At 50.3% G+C, this 21,199-nt stretch overlaps 1 protein-coding gene and 1 pseudogene across 2 annotated transcripts in view; both read left to right on the forward strand.

Annotated features, from left to right (window-relative positions):
* Positions 1-21,199, forward strand: part of FSTL4 (follistatin like 4) — a 592,181-nt gene that overhangs the window by 385,050 nt on the left and 185,932 nt on the right. For both annotated transcript variants that reach the window (XM_066388059.1, XM_066388060.1), the window contains exon 5: positions 20,939-21,132. In XM_066388059.1, coding sequence (XP_066244156.1) covers positions 20,939-21,132 — 194 coding nt within the window. The remainder of the gene's footprint in view (positions 1-20,938; positions 21,133-21,199) is intronic.
* On the forward strand, positions 12,773-20,367 carry LOC136375976 (large ribosomal subunit protein eL29 pseudogene; annotated as a pseudogene).

Raw genomic sequence — 21,199 nt, forward strand, 5'->3', positions numbered from 1 at the left:
TTTAAAGCACAGCCCTGGGTATGAAAGCTCTGCCAACCAGAGCTACCAGCTTAAGCAGGCAGGGGGGTGAGCTGACTTCTGTTCAGGCTTCTTTCTTGGGTTCCCCGGGTATGTCTGGTTAAATTTGCCTTAGTGTTTCATGGGATTGCTCTCTGCAGGCTTCTTTCTTGTTAAAAAGCATACAGCCTAGCCTGCCCAACTTCTGCAGTGTTCTCTGAGGTCTGCTCCGTAGGAATGTGTTTTTTAACCTGTATCAGCTGGCTGGAAGTTGCCCCAGCCACTGCCTGCAGAGCAAGAGGCCCTAAAAACTATCAAGTTCCTCCTCTGGGTTCTCTTAAATTGAAGACGTGGGAAAGAAGACCTTGTTAGCCAGAGCTGCTGCCAGCATAAGCCAGCTGGGCAGTGAGCAGACTGTGGGTTAGGCTCCTTTCAGCAATCGGATCCACAGGTCTGCTCTTCAGAGACTGTCTGCAAGCTGCCTGCACACCCCTCCTCCCAGCCCTTCTATATTTTTCTTCCCTGGGAATGTGCTTTGTTAACCTGTATGGCTGGTGGAGGTGCCCTGCCTGAAGAGGTCCGGGTGTAGGGAAGCCGGCTTTCACGTGCTCCCCATGTGCGCTGTTGTTTGGGGAGCAGGGACCACACAGAGACTCTGGCCACAGCCCACACAGAAGGCCACTGCTGACAGTCTCCGACCCAGTTCCTCCCTTAGGGATCGCGGGCACCCACACCGTCTACCACCCACACTCACCGAATGGGAGACCAGGAGTAAACAAAGTCCAATCCCCAGGCAAGCCACTCACCTACCTCTGCTGAGGCCTGCCGCTGGTGTTAGCTCTGCATGGGCCGAGCGGCAGGATCACTGTCTCTTTGGCCCAAACATCTCTGCTCCAGCCAGCCCATGGTCTCCGGCTTAGCCCCCTCCCCCCCTTCCTCTCAGTTCTAATTGAAAGCAGCCCTTGCTCAGGTCAGTGAGGAAAACGGAATACTTCGTTCTCCATCTTATTTCCTTCAGATTGGTTAATATATTCAGCCACCTTTTCACCCAATCGTACCTTTGTTTGGTGGATGTGTATTTCAGATGCTCCTGGGATTGTTTTTCTGTCTCTAGTTGTTGGATTTGTTGAAATTTCAGGGAGAGGTATTGGGAGCCCCCCTCATGGCGCCATTTCTCTGACATTCAAAACTTTTTAAACAGTGGGGGCCCACTACATCTGAAGAGTTTCTACCCAACTATTTTTCACAGGCTATCTCATGCTTATAGGATTCCACAGTCTTTTCTGGTCCATACCTTTTACAGTATTTTTATTTATTTACTGTTCTCCAAAGATAGCAGTTTTGAATTGCTCAAAATTCTCAGCTGCAGATGCCAATGTGTTGATGTAATGAAAATGCCAATATGTATGTATATATCTGGGATTAGCATAGAGATGATGAAAGCAGTTCAGTGTTGATCAATAATCGTATTTGATGTGAGTCTTTTACTTTGCTTTTCTCAACCATCCTGTACTTTGATATTTATTACCACCCACTGAGATTCTGGCCTTGACTAAATTCACAGTCTAGCAATTGAATTCAAGTGGTGTTGCTCTCAGAATGGCAATGTAGAATTAGGTCTTGCCGAGTAAATATAAACCCAGCAAATGGGAAATGCGCCCTTAATAAAAATGTCTCTTACTGCCTTGAACACAATGAAACAAACATCAGCAAATTGTAGACCCTAGTAATAAAAATTTTATATTTCAACTCTAGGGTCAGAGTCATCCTTCCATTAAATGTACTAAGCAGTTTGACCAAAAAGTGTATTTTTGACAAGTGTGGTTTTAGAAGATTTGAGATTGTCCAGCCCCAGTGTTCAGAAGGAAGATAGAGTGTTTTGAAAAGTCCCCTGGATTCCACGTCCCCTGAAGCTCCAGCGCTGCTCCCGTACTCCAGGGACAGAGTCATGGCCCTGGGCCACCTCCCAAGGGGTCCCACTGCTGACCAGCCTTGAGGTCTCCACATCGTGCTGCGCGCCACCCTCCATGGGCCCAGCTGGTGGCAGGAGGAGATGTTCTGCATCAGAGCCAGCCTCCACTCTCCCTATCCTCCTCACAGAGGATGCAGAAGATAGGTCCACATACCTCCTCTTTTGTTTTTCAGGGTTGCTAAGGAAATCTGTGCCCTGCTTTCCTTCTTGCCGATTGAAATAAAATGGATTTTTCTAGGATGGTGGCCTGAACCCTCATTGTAATATATAATAATAAGTCATATGACAAGAGCAGCTTTTATCTTGATGGCTCTCGGGGTAGCCCCCGGCTCATTCCTCCTCAGGGGAAAGGAAAGGCCTGAACTACTCCTCCCGACCCCCCATCAGTAGTCTGATACAGAAACGAGGTTTTCCGGTGCTCCTGGGAAGCAGCTCCTCTTGCACTGTGAGCACCATGGTCCATTGGAAACAAGCCGCTTCTAGAAGACTGTTTAAAAAGCCCAACTCTGGGTACCCCGTGCTGTGCTCGCCGTGATGCAAAAACAGGCTGCATGAAGGAGAATGACAAAGGGAACCACAGAAATACAAGTGGCCTTGTTGTTAGAGGGTCAAGATTTACAGCAATTATCTTTTTATTTTGCCAAATTTTCTCATAATCCCCATGAAAGGAGAACTGTGGGGGCTACTGTTTAATTACAGTAGAACCCCCTTATTAGTGGTGTGACTTTCCACTGTTTTGGTTCTCTGCAGTCAACAACAGTCTGAAAATATTAAATAGAAAATTCCATCAATTCAAAAATTCTTAAGGTTTAAATTGTGTACCTCCTTGATTAACATGATGATATCTCGCACTGTCCTGCTCTGTCTGTCCAATGTGAATCATCCCTTTGTCCGGCTCACCCACATGGAGACGTTCCCCCCCTGTTAGTCCCTGAGCTGTCGTTGGGTATCAGATCAACTGCGATGTCACAGTGCTTGTATTCAAGTCATCCTTACCTTAATCATACCATATTCACCTAATTTTTATTACAGTATATTATAATTTTTCTGTTTTATTATTGTTATTCATCTCTTACTGTGCCTAATTTATTATCATTACATATGTACAGGAAAGAAAACATAGCATATATAGGATTCGGCACCATCTGTGGCCTCAAGCATTCACTGGGGGTCTTGGAATGTATCCCTGGTGGATAAGGGAGAGCCAATGTAATTGAATTTAGTCTAAGTTTTCCCTGTGCCTTGAGATCTTCATAATTTTACAACTAAAAGAGCCACAGGACAGCACTGGGTGAGACTCAGCCACACTGCTTGGGTTGGCCCCTTCTGTCACCATTGGGTGAGGAGAGAACACAGCCTACCAATAAACCCAGCTCAATGAAGCACATTTTCCCTCATTTGTCAAAGAGAATGAGCACCCCATGCACTGATGATTCAGGACGGGCTTCAGTCAGACACACCCAGGTCTCCAGGAACCTGATAAGGCTGACGTCAGTCAGGTAAGAGGTCTGGGGAGCCTGGGGCCCCACCAGCTGCCCCTGCCTGGCCCTGAGCAGTCCTACCCAGTTTCTAATCTCTTCTACCTGCTCTGTGTCAATGCTGCGGGAGAGCAGACCTTCCGTAACCTCCCCACCTGCCCCAGGTGTACGCGCTCCCTCTGTACCACTGCCATCTTCTCATCCTGTGAGCGTGCACGTGCGTGTGTGGAGGCACAGAGGCCCCGAGTGCTCAGGCCGAGCATCCACAGCAGAAGAGAGATACGTGGGCAGCTCTTGGTTGGGGGTTCCTGCACTCCTGGACCCAGAGAGACACAGCCCCTGCCAGAGCCAACAGGCAGCAGCTGATCCCAAAGATTTTCCTTCCTTGAGTGTTTGGGGTAAAAATGTAGCAAGTCAACAGTTTGCCTGCTTACTGAGGAATTACAAGTGGAAGACATATCACACTGCTCATTTGGGGTTGAATTACACAAGATTTCCACAGTGCTCTTGCTCGTGTGCTTTACTTTATAGCAAAGGTACTTTTTGATTTCTCTTTTCTCTGTTTCTGAACTGTCCTTCCTTCTGCCCCTTCTCTGTGCCCTCTGACCCTCACAGGCCTCTCCTCGAATTCTGCTTCCTACTTCTGGTCACGTAGGGTTCAGCACCTTTGTCCCTGCCAGTTCTGAGCCCACCACTCCCAGAGCTGCAAGTGGTGCTGCCAGAGACTCCTCAGACCTGCCTTCCCCTGTGGCAGTCCTTGCCAGCCCACCTTCCTGCCCACCTGTCCCCTGGTCCCAGCTCCCTGTTAATTCCTAGGACTCCTAAGGGCACCCCTATGTCAGAGTGCTATGCAGACTGCTAAAGCCAGAGATGAGGTGGCTCAGGTCCGTGGGAGGTCACAGAGAAAGCCGTAGGTACTTCGAGACAGCGCTGAAGCAGGTACTAAGCATTCTTATGTCCCTGGTGCAGGTGCTCACAGTTGTGTGGGCCTGGAGCACAGGGTAGATAGAAATGCACTGGAGACCTTCAATAGGTCAGCAAGATGGGTAGGTGCTCTTATTGTTCTTGCTTCATGGAGGGGGTTCAGAGAGGGTAAGTGGCTTACCTGGGGCTGCACAGCTTGCAAGTGGTATAGCATGGTTCCTACCTATGGTTTCCTAAAGGAAGAATGCTTCATAGTGGACCTGGAAGGACAGAGGGGATGTGGACAAGCAGAGAGCAGGGCATGGGGTGGTGATGCAGAGAGGTGACAGGGTCTGAAGTTTGTGCACAGGTACTGGTAGCTAGGGGTGCTCCACTTGCAGGTAAGAGCAGGAGACAGGACGGAGGTTTCCTCCTCCCTGAAGGGTCTCGCATGCTGCTTGTCTCACACACTCATACATGCTCACACTCACACATACCTGAACACACATGCTCACATTCACACACGTGCTCACACACACATTCACACACAGTTACACATTGGCTCAGCAGGGAGTCCTGCGCCACATGTGAATGAAGTGTGGCAGGGATGGTGAGCACTGTTGGTGCACTGGGGTGTGAGAGCCAGGGCCTGTGCTGGCTCCCATCCTGTAGGAAGCTGGCTCCTGGTTACAGATAGCCATCTTGGCTGTTAAAGGAGTTCCTGTGACTGAATTCCTGCACAAGTGTTTTCCTTCCTTCCCTAGCAGCTCAGGAGAGATGTGATGGTTGAAGAAGCCATCCAGGGAGCCTGGGCCATCAGAGCCCTGGTCTCATCCCTGGCTGTGTGACAGGAGCATGAATGGGCTGCTGGTTCCCTGGACAGTAACTTCAGAGGACTTTTAGGTGTCACATGACTGGACCCAACCAGGGTTTCTGAAGCCTGGCTCTGCTTCCAGGATCCTTTCAGAATGGAGGCCTGGGCCTCATCCCAGGAGGGATGGGAAGACTGAGATCCAAGCAACCATAAGCCTGCATCTGTCTATCTCAGGAGCAGACTAGACATTTTTGCTAAGTTATCTGAATGAATTATTTTATTCCTTTTTTATGTCACGAGAAAACCCACATCATCATTTTATTAATGTATTTGCAATTACCACATAATGATTTCCAGTTTAGTGTGGTCCATGATACAGAGACACTTAATCAAGTACCGGTGTGATGGGCCTTTAAGTTCTCTGGAGCCAGAAGCTTTCCCATCAATTAAGCTTCAAAGCAATGAGTTTTAGGCTCATCTGCAACTGTATTTTTATGTTTCTTTATGGCTCCCCTGCCTTCCCCAGGAGTCTTTAGAGATACTGGGAAATGTGGCATGGGGCTGAGATGTTTATGAGCAGTGTGCAAAGAGCAGGTTTGTAACAGTTGTTACAAAACATCAACGTGCGTGCTTTGAAGTAGGACATTTTATATTTTCAGTACAGTCATTCTGGGTGCCCCGACAGTGCCACCAGGAGAGGGATGTTTATCCTGGGCTCTGGGATCAGGCCCTAGAGGTGTTTCCTCTGGAAGGAGATTGAACTCCCAGAACCTTCATGGACCCCATACTCGCCCCTACCCCAGAGGTCTTGGGAATCTGACTTATTAAAATACAAAGAGGATTTCCCTGCCATCCAGAGTACACTTCCTCTGTCCCAGGTGCAGTACCATCCTGGGCCACTGGCTGACAACCACCCAGGGACAGAGGCTCACAGCCCCTTGCACAGACAAGAAACGAGGCTAGGGAGAGAGACCTGAGTTTCTAGCTCACAGGCGCAGCTCTGCTCACACATGCCCAGAACATGAGGGCATGGGAGAGGCAGACACCCCAGCCTCCAGCCAGTCCTGTGAGACCATGAGGGAAAATTAAAAATAAAAAGAGATCTTTTACACTAGCCAAGATTTGGAAGCAGTCCAAGTGCCCATCGGTAGATGATGGATAAAAAAAAGCTGTGGTACATTTACACAATGAAATACTACTAGGCCGTTGAAAGGGGAGGAAATCTTACTTTTTGCGACAGCATGGATGGACCTGGATATTATTATATTAAGTGAAATAAGCCAGGCAGAGCAAGACAAGTACCATAGGATTTCACTCATATGTGGAATCTAATGAACAAAATAAACTAACAAGCAAAATAGAGACAGACTCATAGAGAAAAGACTGACAGCTGTCAGAGGGGAGGGGGTTTGGGGGTCTGGGTGAAAAGGGTGAAGGAATTATCAAAACAAAAAACAGAGAACCTCATAGAGACAGATACCAGTATGGTGACTACAAGAGGGAAGGAGGGATTGGAGCAGGTAGAAGAGGGTACAGGGGGATCAGTGGTGACGGAAGGAGATTTGACTTGGGGTGGTGAACACACAGTACAATAATATACAGATGATGTATTATAGAATTGTGCACCTGAAACCTGTATAGTTTTATTGACCAAAGTCCCCCCAGTACAGTCAATAGTTTTTTTAAATGAAAAGGGAACTAACTCCAGTCCCTACACCTACCCACACGGAGTGGGCTTCCTCCCCCATCAGTGAGAAACTCGGGAGTGGGAGCAGAGTCCCCGGAGATATGGGCGCCATTTTGAACGTAATTACTGCTGGTCTTCCCATGCAGCAGCCCCACTTCCCGCCAGCAAACTCCCGCATTTTATATTTACTTTTATTTCCACACTATTTTCTGTGACCCATTAGCTCTGCTAAGTCATTTAAAAGCCATAATCATGGCCATTTGCTCAGGTGGATGCAACCCAGATAAGTGGACCCAGATCTACTCCTTGAAGATGCTGTGGGCTCCAACTCCATGCTGATGCCCCCAATTAATCACACGGAGCCAGCCACTGCCAGTTTTACCTCATCTCCTTTTAAAAATTCGGTAGCATGTGCACAGATTAGCTGCAGAGGACTTTCAGGGCTGGCTGGGCTCCCTTGCCACTGCCCGCCTCCCCTGCCTCCCCCAACTGGCCAGCCCAGCTTTGCTGGGGGGTGGGGAGGGCTGAGTATATGTTCTGGGCCTCCAGATGTGGGGGGCTGCCACACTGTGGCCAGGGGTCAGAGCTCTTTACCCCAAGCCTTTTTGGCCTGTGTTCAAGCTGAGATCTAGAGTTATGGCAAGCCTGGCAGTAATTCTGTGCTCATGAATTCAGAGCAGGGAGGAGCTGCACAGTTGCCATCTCTGCCAAACCAAACATACAGATTGATTATAAACAACTTCCCTCTGCTCCTTCAGTGGAAGTCATGTTGCTTGGGATCAATTAGTTCATCCCCAGCCACCAAGCACCCCAAGTGGGTGTGGTGGGCTCAGTATCTGCAGAGAAGATGCATGCCATTCTGTCCTCAAGGCTCCCGCTGTCCGCTGGTGTGCACCATGCACTGGAGAGGGTTTTTAGCACCATGGAGCAATTAATGTTGAAAGTCGAGTGCAGGATCTGGGCTCTGATTGCCACAGAAGAGGGAAGGGGAGCTGGCCAGGGATGGCTTGCTGAGACAACTGGGTCAGGACTCTAACAGGGAGGGCATTTCACATGAAGGGACTGACTCCACAGCCCTGGTGAAGCTGGGCGTGCGGGACCAACTATGCTGTCCACAGTGGCAGGTGAGTCAGATGCAGCTGGACCATAAGGTGAGGTTCCAGAAAGGTCTATCTTGATCTCTCCAGGGCAGGCTACCCTTCTGGGCCACAGGAATCTACAGCCAGGACCCTGGCAGTCTCATGTTAGGCTGAGCCCTCATTTCAGTCCTTGAAGCCTTGGGAGCCCAGGAAGTGAACAGAGCAAACCAGGGCCCTGTCTCAGATTGCTGCCCCAGCCTCACCCACTGGCCCTGGCTCAGAGGCCTCCAGAGAGGTTACCTCTGGTGCCAGGTCTATGGCAAACCCTCAGTGAGGACAGATCAACTGGCAGCCACCTTCAAGCCATTGCCTCTGAGCCAAGAGCCGCGGCTACCAGCCAGGTCTTTTCAAAGTGAGGGTGCTTTGGAGCCATGTTTATGGGGTCTGTGAGGGTGTCATCTTAGCTCCTAGACTGAGCATAGGTCAGATACCTCTTGGAAGCTGAGAATGGGAATGAGGCCAGGATGCCCCAGGGTAATGAGGATCCCCTGACCCAGTCTCTTCCATTCCTGCTCCTAAGCCTGCTCAGCAAACCCCACCCAGCCCCCTTCCCAGAGACCCAGGCCTGAGCACCAACAGGGAAGATGAGCCACTGGGAGGCTGGCCCAGGGACGCCCAGTCCAGGATGGTTTATAGACCAGAGCCATGTCCCCAAGGCAGAGCCTAAGGGACTGGATAGGCTGCTGCTGCTTCACATGGTAACCCTCTCCTGTGAATCCCCTCTCCCTCCTCCATGTCCCCAGGCCTATGCCTGGCTGAGAACAAAGATCCTACCCAAACCAACTGATATCTTTCAGATGTTGGAAAACATCAGGTTACCTCTTTTAAGTAAGCATAATGTTGAAGCATAACATATACAGAAAATGAATGTCATAAGTGTATATAGTTCAATGAATTTTCCCAGATTAAGAAACAGAATCTTTGCCAGCTCCCAGAAGTGCCTCACACTATACTCCATGCAAGTTCCCACTCAGATGCTAGCCAGTTTTCCTTCTGCAAGAGAGAATATGACTCCTGACCAAGCAGTGGCGCAGTGGATAGAGTGTCGGACTGGGATGCAGAAGGACCCAGGTTCGAGACCCCAAAGTCACCAGCTTGAGTGCGGGCTCATCTGGTTTGAGCAAAGCTCACCAGCTTGGACCCAAGGTCGCTGGCTCAAGCAGAGGGTTACTCAGTCTGCTGTGGCCCCATAGTCAAGGAACATATGAGAAAGCAATCAATGAACAACTAAGGTGTCGCAACAAAAAACTGATGGTTGATGCTTCTCATCTCTCTCCGTTCCTGTCTGGCTGTCCCTATCTATCCCTCTCTCTGACTCTCTGACTCTTTCTGTCCCTGTTAAAAAAAAAAAGGAGAGGATATGACAAATCAGAGAGGTGGCTAGACATAGGCCAACTATGACATGAGCACTGCACTTAGAACACGAAGCTACTGCTGAGAAGCTAATAGTACCTATTACAATATCAGATCAGAACTTGAACCATTTATTGACTTTACAACCCAAAGAGGAGAGTTTTGAATGGAAGCAGTAAATATTATCAGTGGAATAGAAATACAGATCTCCTGTTGGCTCTTGGGCCTCTTCCTGCCTTGGGTGATGTCAGGAACCTGGGTGGGGTTGGGCCTTCCGATGCCCCAGAGTTCAGAGATGGGACATTGGAGACCCCTCTTGGTTTTGGCCAGAATCCAGTCCACACCACCCTTCTCAAGAGCATCTGTGTTCTAGCAGCTCTGAGGGGTCTGAAGAGCATCCTGAAACATGGATCTTTCTAGATTGTCTTTCCCATCCTCTCAGCACCACCCCCCACTGACACAGGTCAGCGTCTGGCTTACAGGGAAATGCCCTCACTGAGTGTGGTCCCAATTGGACACTCAGTTGGAGGACTGACATCCCATCTTTGTGGTCCCCTATATTTCCAGGCACTGGGAAGAGATCAACCCAGAGCCCACATCTCTGAGCCAAGGCTGTTGGCAAGAGTAGTCAGGACCTGCCAGTGTGTTTGTGATAATAAGATTGCCCAGGAATTGGTCCTCGTGTCTGCAGGGTTTTAACATCCTCTTCCCGTCACTGTCTCCCTGATCCTTCCCCACATCTTCATTTACGTCTCTGGGATTTCCTGCAAGAGCTGAAAGGCTGGAATTAGAAGAGAAGGAAGGTGAACCTGGAGCAGGAAAAGCCCCCAAGAGTGTGGGCACAAATGCCATGGAGGCAATAGCCTGGCCCCATCTCCAGCAGCTGGGCCACAAGCAGGTCTCTTACTATTCCTACTGGCCTCCACTTCCATATCAATAAAATGAGGAGTCTGGACTACACTGTGTCAAAGCCTTTAGCCCTGCTCTTGGGGCTGTGGCCTATAATTTGTGCTGGGTGGGCTCTGTAGGCATTTCTAAGAGGCATGTGGGGTTGGGGAACAAAGCTGGGGTTTAGCTGCTGGCACAGGACCAGTGTCACTGGGCTGCATACCCAAATCCTCAATGTGTGTGTATCTGTCTGTCTGTCTATCTATGTGTGTAACAACTTTTTATCCAGTGTCCTCTGCAGCCTCAAAAGCAATGAAAGAGTGTCTTACTCCATGCTCTTAAAATCTTCCCAGGGCAGTTACTCGTGAAACAAAACACTTTTAGTGGGAAAACACAAATCAAAGTGAGAGTAGTGTGAGTGTCATATTTGACTGGCAGCTCCTGTTCCTATTAGTGGCCATTAGCACCAAGTGGCTTTTTTTGAGCCTCACCAGGTAATTTGGCCTTTGGCATGGAAAGTTCTTTATGAAATTTTTAACCACCTTTTCAAAGCACAACTGCAAAGAAGACAGGTGCACATTCCGCAGCCCAAGCCCCAAGCATGCTAATCATGTCACACATGCAGACTGTGCCTTATTCACAGGGACATACACAGGCACCTGCCTGGGATCTCGGGTCTGGAGAGCTTCAGGCAGTGGGCCACCGGCCTCACCTGCCAGCCTCCAGGGGTGCTCCAGGCCTGTGTGCATTCTCCTTACCAGAATCCTGGGGGACCCAGCCACTTCCATCTCCTGTGGGTCCTGAACCCTATTAAAGCATCTGAATCCATTTTCGCGCCAGATAAGGTGATGAGGAGGCCATTCTTGGAATCTGAGAACTTAGATACAAGGAGAGCAGAGAGGGCCAAGCAATTTCCCAGTATGTGAATCTAATGATAGTCAGCATGTATACTAAGTCCCGACGGGAGTGGATAGAGCAGACAGCGTGACAGCTGAGCTGTGCCTGGAATCATTCATTCTGTGGGTTTCCTCTTCAGTCCCATGGCCCACCCTTCCCCATCAGCCCCAGCTCCTCTCTTGGCCAGGCTGTGGGTCCTGGACACTGAGCCAGGACTGTCACCATACCGCTTGCGTGCCAGGGGCTGGCCCTGCCTCATCATGGTCTAGGAATTTTTGCATGTCAAGAGACATCCGCCTGGCCTGTGGTGGCGCAGTGGATAAAGCGTCGACCTGGAAATGCTGAGGTCACCGGTTCGAAACCCTGGGCTTGCCTGGTCAGGGCACATATGGGAGTTGATGCTTCCAGCTCCTCCCCCGTCTCTCTCTCCTCTCTCTCTCTCTCTCTCTCTCTCTCTCTCTCTCTCTCTGTCTCCCTCTCTCCTCTCTAAAATGAATAAATAAAATAAAATTTTAAAAAAATTAAAAAAAAAAAGAGACATCCAGGTCCTTGACTCTCCCAGGAAAGATTTTAAAAAAGAATCAGAGTGAGAATAAAAAGCAAGTTTTATTCAGGCAGAGAGAAAGAAAAAGGCCAATTTTCCTGTAATTACCTTCCCTTTTAAAGCACATGTCCCCATGAGCCCAGAGAAGCTTCTACAAGTGGAAATGTGGACCATGTTAACATGAGGGCAGTTCCCTCTGATGTGGGTGAAAATGGGGTTCATGTATGGAGTTGCACAAAAGGAATTTTACAGCACCCACATTTGGAGAATAGTAGGATTTTGCGGTGAGGTTTATCTGGGGTTGAAACAGAAGGCTCCCCATAGGTTCTCCGTGTCTCATTTCTGTCTGTCCTGCCGAGGAAAAAGTCACACCTAGTCTTCATCAGACCCAGGGAAAAAATGGGAGTCCAGAGATTCTGTGCCGTGGTTCAGTCCTGTTCCTTGTCTGGCTAGCATATGCTGTGTTCCTGGCGGTGCCCTGGTTGGCACTATGTCCGGGCTTGGAGTCCACATGCATACTGGCAGCTGACAGGCCAACGTGACTTTAGGACCACGTGGATGCTTGGGAAGGTTCATAAAAGTCCACATTTCCAAGCAGGAAGAAGAGAGAGCTTTGCTAAGCCTGTGTTTTTACCTGTGGGCTGGGAAGAACTAGGTTTCCTTTAGGCCCACCAATCAGTTCCTTGAAAATTTCGCAGGCTTATTTTGGTTCCTCCCCACTAACCAATCAGATCCTTTTTCTAGGCTAGACTGACAGGCCTCAATGGTCACCATTCTGGCTTCCACTGCACATACCTTAAACTGGAAGCATGGAAGCACCTTCCCTCAAAGTTTGGGGTTGAATTGGTTTTATCCTGGAGAGGCTGGAAAAACAGTTCTTCTTAACAGCTCTGGAGAGAGGGCTCAATGGCCTAATGAGCCTGTGAATGCTATCGTTTCCTAGTAAATGGAATGCTGAAGCTTCTTACTGAAGCAGGCTTTCCAATTTTATAAAATTTAATATGCAATTCGCTCTGCTCTCTTTCCCTACCAATATCTAACTATCTGCCCCCATTAATGCCTCCTGGAGACCCTAGTTCCCAGGCACTGGCTGGCTGTCCATGTACCCCTCACACCAGAGGGGGATATTTTTGCATGTTGCTTTAAAAACCCAATGGCTCCTCTCTTCCGGTCCTAAGTACTTCAGGAGCCAGGGCTTTGGTGCAGACATGGCCAAGTCCAAAACAACACCACTCACAATCAGTCCCAAAAATAGCATAGAAAAGGCATCATAAAACCCTGATCACAAAGATACAAACCTCTTAAGGATGTGGACCCCTATTCCTGAGGAACATGCACATTGCCAATAAGCACGACCAGAAGGGCCTGAAGAAGATGCAGGCCAACAATGCCCAGGCCATGAGTGCACATGCCATGGCTACCAGGGACCTCATAAAGCCCATGGAGGTCAAGCCCAAAATCACAAAGGGCAGCAGCCGCAAGTTCAGTTGACTTGCCTGCACCACCCACCTGAAGCTTGGGAAATGTGCTCATGCCCGTATCACCAAGGGTCACAATGTCTGCCAGTCAAAGTCCAAGGTCAAGGTTTGAACCAAGCCCCAGGCTATGGCTATGGCTATGCCTGCAGCTCAGGCTCAGGCTCCCAAAGGTGCCCAGGCACCTATGAAGGCTCCAGAACAGACACCTCAGTCTGCTGATGTGAGGACAGAAGGACTGGTGTGGCCCCTGGGCTGCTGTCTGCTTGGGGCTGGTGTGTTATTTGTACAAATAAACCTGAGGCAGAATTGGTAAAAAAACAAAAACAAAAAAAAATCTGATGGCTCTTGGGCTTGGCTCAGAAGCTGAAGATTATCTTGTCTGAGCAAACACCCTGAACATCACTGAGAAGAGAAACACACCACAGCCATGCCAGGCAGAGGAGGTGTTGGGAAAATAGCTGTGTTAGGCTTGCTTATTTGAACTTTGCATAATTAATGCATAAGCACGTGACAGATACCCTATGTAAGGCTATGGGTGCTTGCCTCAGGGCAGATTGCTTGCAAAGGGCCATTTTGCTGTTTGTTCACCTGCTGCCATGAGGAACAGTTTTCCCCTCCATGGTTTCACCCCCACTATTGGGAGACTGATAAATGGGAATGGCCCAGTGCTTTCTGGCTGCACAGTTCCTCTGTTGTCTGCCCAAATCCATTGTGAACCTGCCTGGCCTCAGCCACCAGCATTACAGGAGGCATGGGCTCAGAATCCTCCCTGGCCCAGTCTCCTCCCGTGCTGGCCTAAGTGCCAGCGCCCTGTCCAGGGGTGTCCTAGGAGAACAGAGCCTAGGAAGGGCCATGTTTTGAAGAAAGGGGGAAGGAGGCAGGTCCTGCCTAGGGGTGCCTGAGTCAGGCCTCTTCCTCCTCAGTACGACGTGCATAGAGGGCTTCAGCATTTATTTCAGTTTTCAAAACATCACTCGTTCACTCTGGGGACTCATGATAGATGTGCCAGTCAGCTATAAAAAGTGTCTGTGGATCCCTCATCCAGGAATCCAACCGATTTTGCTTTCTCTAATAGGAATAGAAGACAGGATCGTAAATGTCAAACGGCAGGCTGTACAGCAGCGCCTGTTGAACCAGGCATTCATGAGCAAATGTGCCATTTATCTAACAAAGGTCTGGGTGGTTTTGTTAATTTAAGTGACCTGATGCTGAAGCAAAATATGGAGATGAGGGTTTGTCTGCGAAGTCAGGTGCAAGTGGAGGTAGATACTTTCATGCAGGAAGACTCGATGGGCTCTGGTGCAGCAGCTGGGGAGGCAGGTGCATGGTCAGCGTGGTGTGCATGTGGGCCTAGGCAGGGTGGTGGGTTGTGTGGAGCCTCAGATGTGCAGATTCTGTGTGGGCCCAAAGTGGTCTCTGTGCCTTCAAGAACCCAGAACATTCAAAAGCAGATGGGATGACAAATAGGACCCTCCAGGAAAAAGAGCAGAGGACACTGACCAAGGACAGTTGGCTATGTGGATGCTAGGCCCCCTAGGGGGCCTGGGAGGATGAAGGCACACTAATGAGTGCAGTGGGCACATTTCTGGTTCTAAGGTTGGGACTAGTGAGTGAGGAGGGGACTCAGGTAGAGCTCCAAGTGATGGAAGGGGAAGGAGGCAGGCTGAGCATCTTCAAAACTATGGGCCCCTATGCCTGTGACAGTGTCCATCAAGGGACTCAATGGCTGAGTTCTTTAAGAGAGTGAAGACTGTCACAGAGGAGATGCAAAGGCACTGGGGCACAATGTGTGGGGGAGATAGGATAGAGAAAAAGGCAATCTCCTCAAGGCTTAAGGGACCATATTGTGTGGCTTGGATTGGACAGAAGCAGCTCCTAGGAACTGGGCCTTTACAGAAAAGTCAGATTTAAAGAAAGGGCTTGACAGGAAGGGAGCCTAGACTTAGGAGCAAAATCTGCAGGCTGGCTTTCTGGCAGGTAATGGGAATAGCCAGTGGCTACAGCTTAGGGTGTGAGCACTGCCCTACGGTTCTTGAGATGGGCAACAGTGACCCATCTACTCAGAAGTCACAGCCTCCAGAACACAGCCAGCAAGGAATTACTATATGGCATAACTTTGAGTACATCTGTTTGTTTTTGTTTGGGGATTGTGAAGAGACCATATTATGTGCTTAACAATGTCCTAGAGTTGGTCAACACCATCAGTAAAACTGTATTATGTTGGCTTGGTCAACACCATCAGTAAAACTGTATTATGTTAGTGAAAATGTATCTTAAAGATAAACCCACTGGTTTTGGCATTTAATGTTAATTGAATTTTCTCAGAAGTGGCAGCAGAAAGATAGTTAATATTCCTGAATTTACATCAAGTTAAACATCTGTTCCTCTTAAACTAAATGCCAGTAAAGTTACAGCAGCTCATAAATTAGACCTGGGAGTAAAATGCATTTTGCTCGTGGCACAGCTTAGCAGTTTCAAAATAGACCTCAGAACAACATATCACAGCTGAGGCCTGTGTGACACAAGCACATTCAGCTGTGACACTGATGCCAGACGATCAAGCCAAATTTTTGCTTTGGTGGTAAAATCACAGCTTTGTTAAGCAGCAAGTGATATTGCTTCTCAGGGCAGCTAGGTACAGTGTGGGGCCAGGGATGCTAATGTTTGTGTGGGGGTCGGAAGGACCTGCCCATGAGCAGACCCCATAGGCCATGAGCACATCTAGTCTCTCTCTTGGGCTCTCTGGGGGCTCATCCATGTGAGGTCTCAGGATCTGAGCCTGGGGGCTGGGCCCCTGCCAGGTCAAGAAGAGCTGGAGATCGGTGGGTCTGATTCCCAGGCATGGCTGGCTACTGTGCTGTTTCTAAAGGAATGGCCTGTGTGTTGTTTGGGAAATGAGCTGCCACACCCCGCATGGTGGAATCTCAGAGCATGGTGCACCAGCCATCTCCCCAGTACTTCCTCTCCTCTCATCTCCTGCTCCTTAGCCCACACCCCTCCCCAAAAGGGATTGCATCTGCCAATGACAGAGGTGTTCCTTCGTGATGTCGAGTAGTCTATGCCCTGTAAGTTTGGGGTCTGTAAAGGACTCCTGAAGTGGAGGGCTGCCCTGGTGAGGGAACTGCCAGCATCCTGGAGGCCATCGGGTAAGAGATCTTCACAGGGGCCTTGGGACCCTCCTACCCAGATGATCCCCACATTCTGCTTACATATAAAGCTCTCTTAAAGGCATAGCTTGTGCTACTCTACTGATCATACAGCCCTGGTATGAGTGGACCTTCCCTGAAGCTGTGCTGTAGTCCAATTCATCCTCAGGTCTTTCCACCTGGGCTGCTTTTCCAAGCATGGCCCCTTCCCATTATCTTTGCGGGGCTGTCCCAACAAGCAGTGGCAGAACAAGAGAGCAGAAATAGCCATCATCCTCCACTCCAGAGGCAATTGCCAAGGCACTGCATGTGCCCATCAGAGGAGGCTTGAAGGAGCCCCTTCTATACAACCTAGCATCCCCAGGGTGATGTGGGCATCAGTGAGCACAGCTACAGGTACCACACTCTGGAGCTGCCCCACTGCACCCACATGGCCCACACGGTTCCCCCCGCCCCACCCAAGCATTGACATGATGGGTAACATAGACCCTGGCCCTCTCTAGAGTTCTAGACCATGGTGACTGTGGCTCAGGGTGGCTGAGATTGTCCCCTCCTCAGAGAAGGGCTGCAGCCACCCTCTGAGCCCACCTGCTGCCTCTCTCCATTGAGGATTCCATAGTCATCCAGTCAACAGATGTTTAATGTCTGCCTTCTACAGGCAGGTGCTTGGGCTAGGCCCCAGCCCCAAGGGGCTCCTGGCCTCATGGAGCAGCCTGACAATCAACTCCGATGAATGGGAGGGCTGAGCAGAGTGCAGTGATAGAGAAGCCCAGGGGCGGTGCGGGCTGGGAGGGGGGGGGTCTCTTTAGGTGGGGGTTGGTGTGGTGGAGAGGGAGGCTGAAGGACTTGGTGCAGGAATGGCTGGGAGTGAGAAAAGAAGAGAGTCAGGTAGAGACTGCCCCTTTCCAGTCACCTTCACCACCCTCCCTTCCTACTATAAGGTGTTTTCAGCCTCCCCTCACCTGCCTCCAGCTGCTTCCTATATCCAGGACCTCAGCCTCCATCAGGAGCCTCCACCACATGGCCTGTCCCACTCTCAGAATCCTAGCTTCCCTCTACCTGGGTGGCCTCCACCACCTTGCCTACAATGCACAAACCCATTTCTCTTGACTTTTGGAAGCCCCCAGACCCACCCACACCTGGGGCCGAAAGCTTCACCTGCCACAGAGTAAAGATGGGCCTTTGAAACGCGGCCTGGCAAGGGCGCGTGTGGCTGATGGAACATTTACAATGTCTCCCTTGCTTCCCTTTGTTTTGCAATAGAAAGTGTTCCTTTGATGGACATTTAAGTCCAGAGGCTGCTACCTGCTTTCTATCTCTCTTTACTCAAAAAATTAAATACAGATGTGCCTGTGCTTCTGCTATAATAATCTCCCTCAGCCTAGAGGGGGTATGGCTAGAATAGGAGAACATTAGAATCTTCAAAGAGGAACAATTATTGCGGGAGCTAGATTAATGAGGTGTCATAACAATTTAGCCAGATCTGCAGCTGACCTTTCTCATGGAGAATGGGCTTGATAAATGTAGTTCATTACCAAGTTCTGACATGAAAATAGGATCACATTCTGTGCTCCTCAGCAGGCTGATCAATATTTTATCTGCCAAAGCAGGCCTGGTCTTACAGGAGGAGGACCCCGCACTGTGCTGGTAGGAAGCCCAAGGCCAGTGTCAGGGGCTAGCCTGGCCAGCAGAGCCATGCGAAGAGCACCCCGGCCTGCAGGAAGGTGGCCGGGCCCTTCTAAGGGCCTGTCACAGATGCTTGTCAGCATCAGGCTGACCGGGACACGACCCTCCCTCCATGAGAGGCCTATAGTGGGAACATCCTGGAACAGTGGGAAGGGAGGGAGCAAATTTTCTGTTTTTTCATGAACACTGATATAGTAGCCACCTGTGCCAGGGCGTTGGTGAAGGGGACAAAGACAAGGGAGCCATGCTCCGTCTTCATGGGGCTCTCTTCATCAAGAGAAGCCCTCAGGACAAGCTGAGCACTTGGACTTGCTAAAGTCCTCTTACATTTCCTTTAAGGTCGTGACCTTTTAAGGTGGTTAAGGGGCTATTTTTTCCCCCATTCTAAGGTAGGAAATGGAGGCAGGAAGGGCATCTGTGACCCCTGACACCTGGCATGCTGTTCCCTGTGCCTCCTTCTCCCCACACTCCTTCATCCTGCAGGTTCTCAGCCTCAATGCCCCTCCCTTGATACCACCACCCCCCCCCCGACGGGCACCCTGGTGCTCAGGCCACAAAGCTTGCTGTCTCCCCAGCATGCACCTGGCACAGAGTGTGAGTCAGTGCTGGATGGGAGGAGGAGAGGGGTGTGGGCTCTAACGGGTCAAGACGAAGGGCTCCACAAGCTAGCCCTGGAGATTGGGCTACCCACCCTCTCCCCCAGGCTGATGTCTAGACATGTGCACACCTTTTTGGCCAGGAGGGCTGTGCTAGGAAGTTGGCAGGGTGGAGAAAGCAGAAGCCTGTGAACTCAGAGTGAACTGTAGGAATGTGATAGGAGGGCCAGGGCCTGGGGCGCTGCAGCCCACCCAGCAGCTCAGAGGAGCTTTATGCTCCTCAACCGGTTGTCAGGAGGCTGGAGTGCTGTGGGGACCAGCAAGAATGAGATGTCTCTGCCCACCGGACCTGTCCTGCCCATCCTTCATGTGGCCCTGCTGCAGTGTGTTCTTAGGAGTCTGATCATCCACTAGTATTTCCAAGTCAGGGCCCCCTCCTCTCGACCCCATATCTACCTGCTGTATATGCCAACCTCGCAGCATCGGACATGAAGGCCTGCTCCCAGGAGAGCCTGAGCGCCCTCCAGGACAAGTCCTACGAGTCCTCCACACAGGGTCTCCCTCACACCTACAGCAAAGCTTCTGTCTCAACTCCTGTACTGCCTCCCAACTTCTGGTTCATTTGCCAGACCAGAATTCACCCTGTTGAGGGCAAGGGGCCAAGATTTGGACTAAACTATGCCTCTCCTTTGCCAAGACTGCCCTTTGTCCAGGCCTGGGAAGAAGAAAAAACCAGCAGCTGCCTCCCCTGGGCAGGACAAGGCCGCTATTTCCAACACTGTGCAGCTATGCAAACTTGAGAAAGGTCTTGCTGACTGGGGGCCCTAAGCACTCCCAGGTATGGACACCCTACCAGGCCAAAGAGGGTGCCAGCACAGGAGGGGGCCGGAAAGCCATTCCTGTCAGAGCTCAGAGCTCCCAGAGAACAAATGGATTTGATTATATTGAACACAGCAATTGATTTTTTTTCTAAATAGACATGCAAGAGGAAATGATAATGGGCATCTGTTTCTGACAAGAATCAATTGACCTCAAATTGAAAGAAAATCTAGAAACACAAACAAGCACAAGAGAAAGTGGTTGGGCATCCAGGCTTGTCTAGGGAGAGAGGGAGGGAGAGAAACAGACAGACGTCCCCGTTAGCCCTTCCCCCACTAAATAGCTTCCTGTTGCTTTCCAGCAAATGTGGTCCTACTAATGATAAGGAGAGAATAGCTGTCATTTTATGGGCCCTCACCCTGTGCCACGCCGTGCTGAGCCCTTTCTGTGCACGTCTTATTTAAGCCTCATAACAGCCCTGTGTGGGAGATGGGGCTCTCCCCACTTCACAGACGAAATCCTGGAGGCACCTGGTCTGAATGTACATTCAGGCAGCAGCAGAGCTGGGACTCAAACCCAATGCACTCCCGTGGGTGCTCTCCAGCCTACTTTACAATGACTCTTCAAACCCAAGCTAGTACCTGGTGCCCTAACCTGGCCTCGGAATTAAGGGGAGGGGATCCATCCCCACCAGTGCGTTGGACTCGCACCTGGAGTGGACGATGAGGATCCCACCAGGACTCAGTGAAACCATATGCAAGAAGCCCCCCCCCCAACCCCCAGCTCCAGGGAGGCGAAGAAGTGGGGTGGGAGGGGCTCTCCTGCTCCACCAGCAGCCCCACAGCCTCAGTGTACAGGCTGTGCCTCATATGGTGTTGCAGGTCGCACCTGTGTCAGGTCAGAGTGCGGCCCGGACCTCTTTGGCCCAATGCTGTGTGGTCCTGAGGCTGCGCAGGTACGCACGCTGTGACGAGGCCTCGGGTGTGCGCCGTGGCATTTGTTTCCTGAGCTTCCTTCTGTGTCTTGGTCATAGACATGCATACACATTTATTTTGAAGTTATCCCACACTGGGAGTGTACCTAATTAACTTCAGCAGGACTTATTAGTCTTGTGAACTGTAACTCCCAAATCTACGAAGCCAAGTATTCAAAAGCAGCCTTTAAGGTGGGATCAAGGCAAAGACAAGCTGTTACAAAACAGAACTGGAGGGTGGCTTTGCTGAAGCTGCTGTGGGGCGACCGCTGTAAATTCCCCTGGACAGACACCCCATCCGTCTGGCAGCTGCTCCCCATCTGGCATGTAATAGGTGCTCATTAAATCTCTAGGATGGCCAAGCAGGCTCCGGCCGGCATTTGCATCATGTGTAACATTTACTCGGTGCTCTGTGAATATTGATGGGGTGGATTGGTAGGCAGATGGACAAACAGAGCCCCTCTACTCCAGTGGCACCCCACACTGCACGCAGTAACTGCCCAGAAACTCTCTATGAGTGGGACAGATGAACATTATCACACACTATGCACCCCATCTTCACTTCCAGGTGACCCGTGTGCCATGGCTGACTATGGCCGCCTGAAGAACATCCTTCTGGCCCTTCAGACCCGCCGGCAGCCGCTCCAGAAAGGGGATAGCAGACAAGATCCTGCCTCCCAGAAGCGCCTCCTGGTGGAATCTCTGTTTAAGGACTTGGATGCAGATGGGGATGGCCACCTTGGCAGCTCTGAACTGGCTCAGGTGAGTACAGCACCCAGTGAAAATAGAATTGAGGAGAAATCCAGCTTTCTCTTGAGCATGTCAGTGA

The sequence above is a fragment of the Saccopteryx leptura genome, chromosome 6 (genome assembly GCF_036850995.1).
Source record: "Saccopteryx leptura isolate mSacLep1 chromosome 6, mSacLep1_pri_phased_curated, whole genome shotgun sequence".
Classification (NCBI taxonomy): Eukaryota; Metazoa; Chordata; class Mammalia; order Chiroptera; family Emballonuridae; genus Saccopteryx; species Saccopteryx leptura.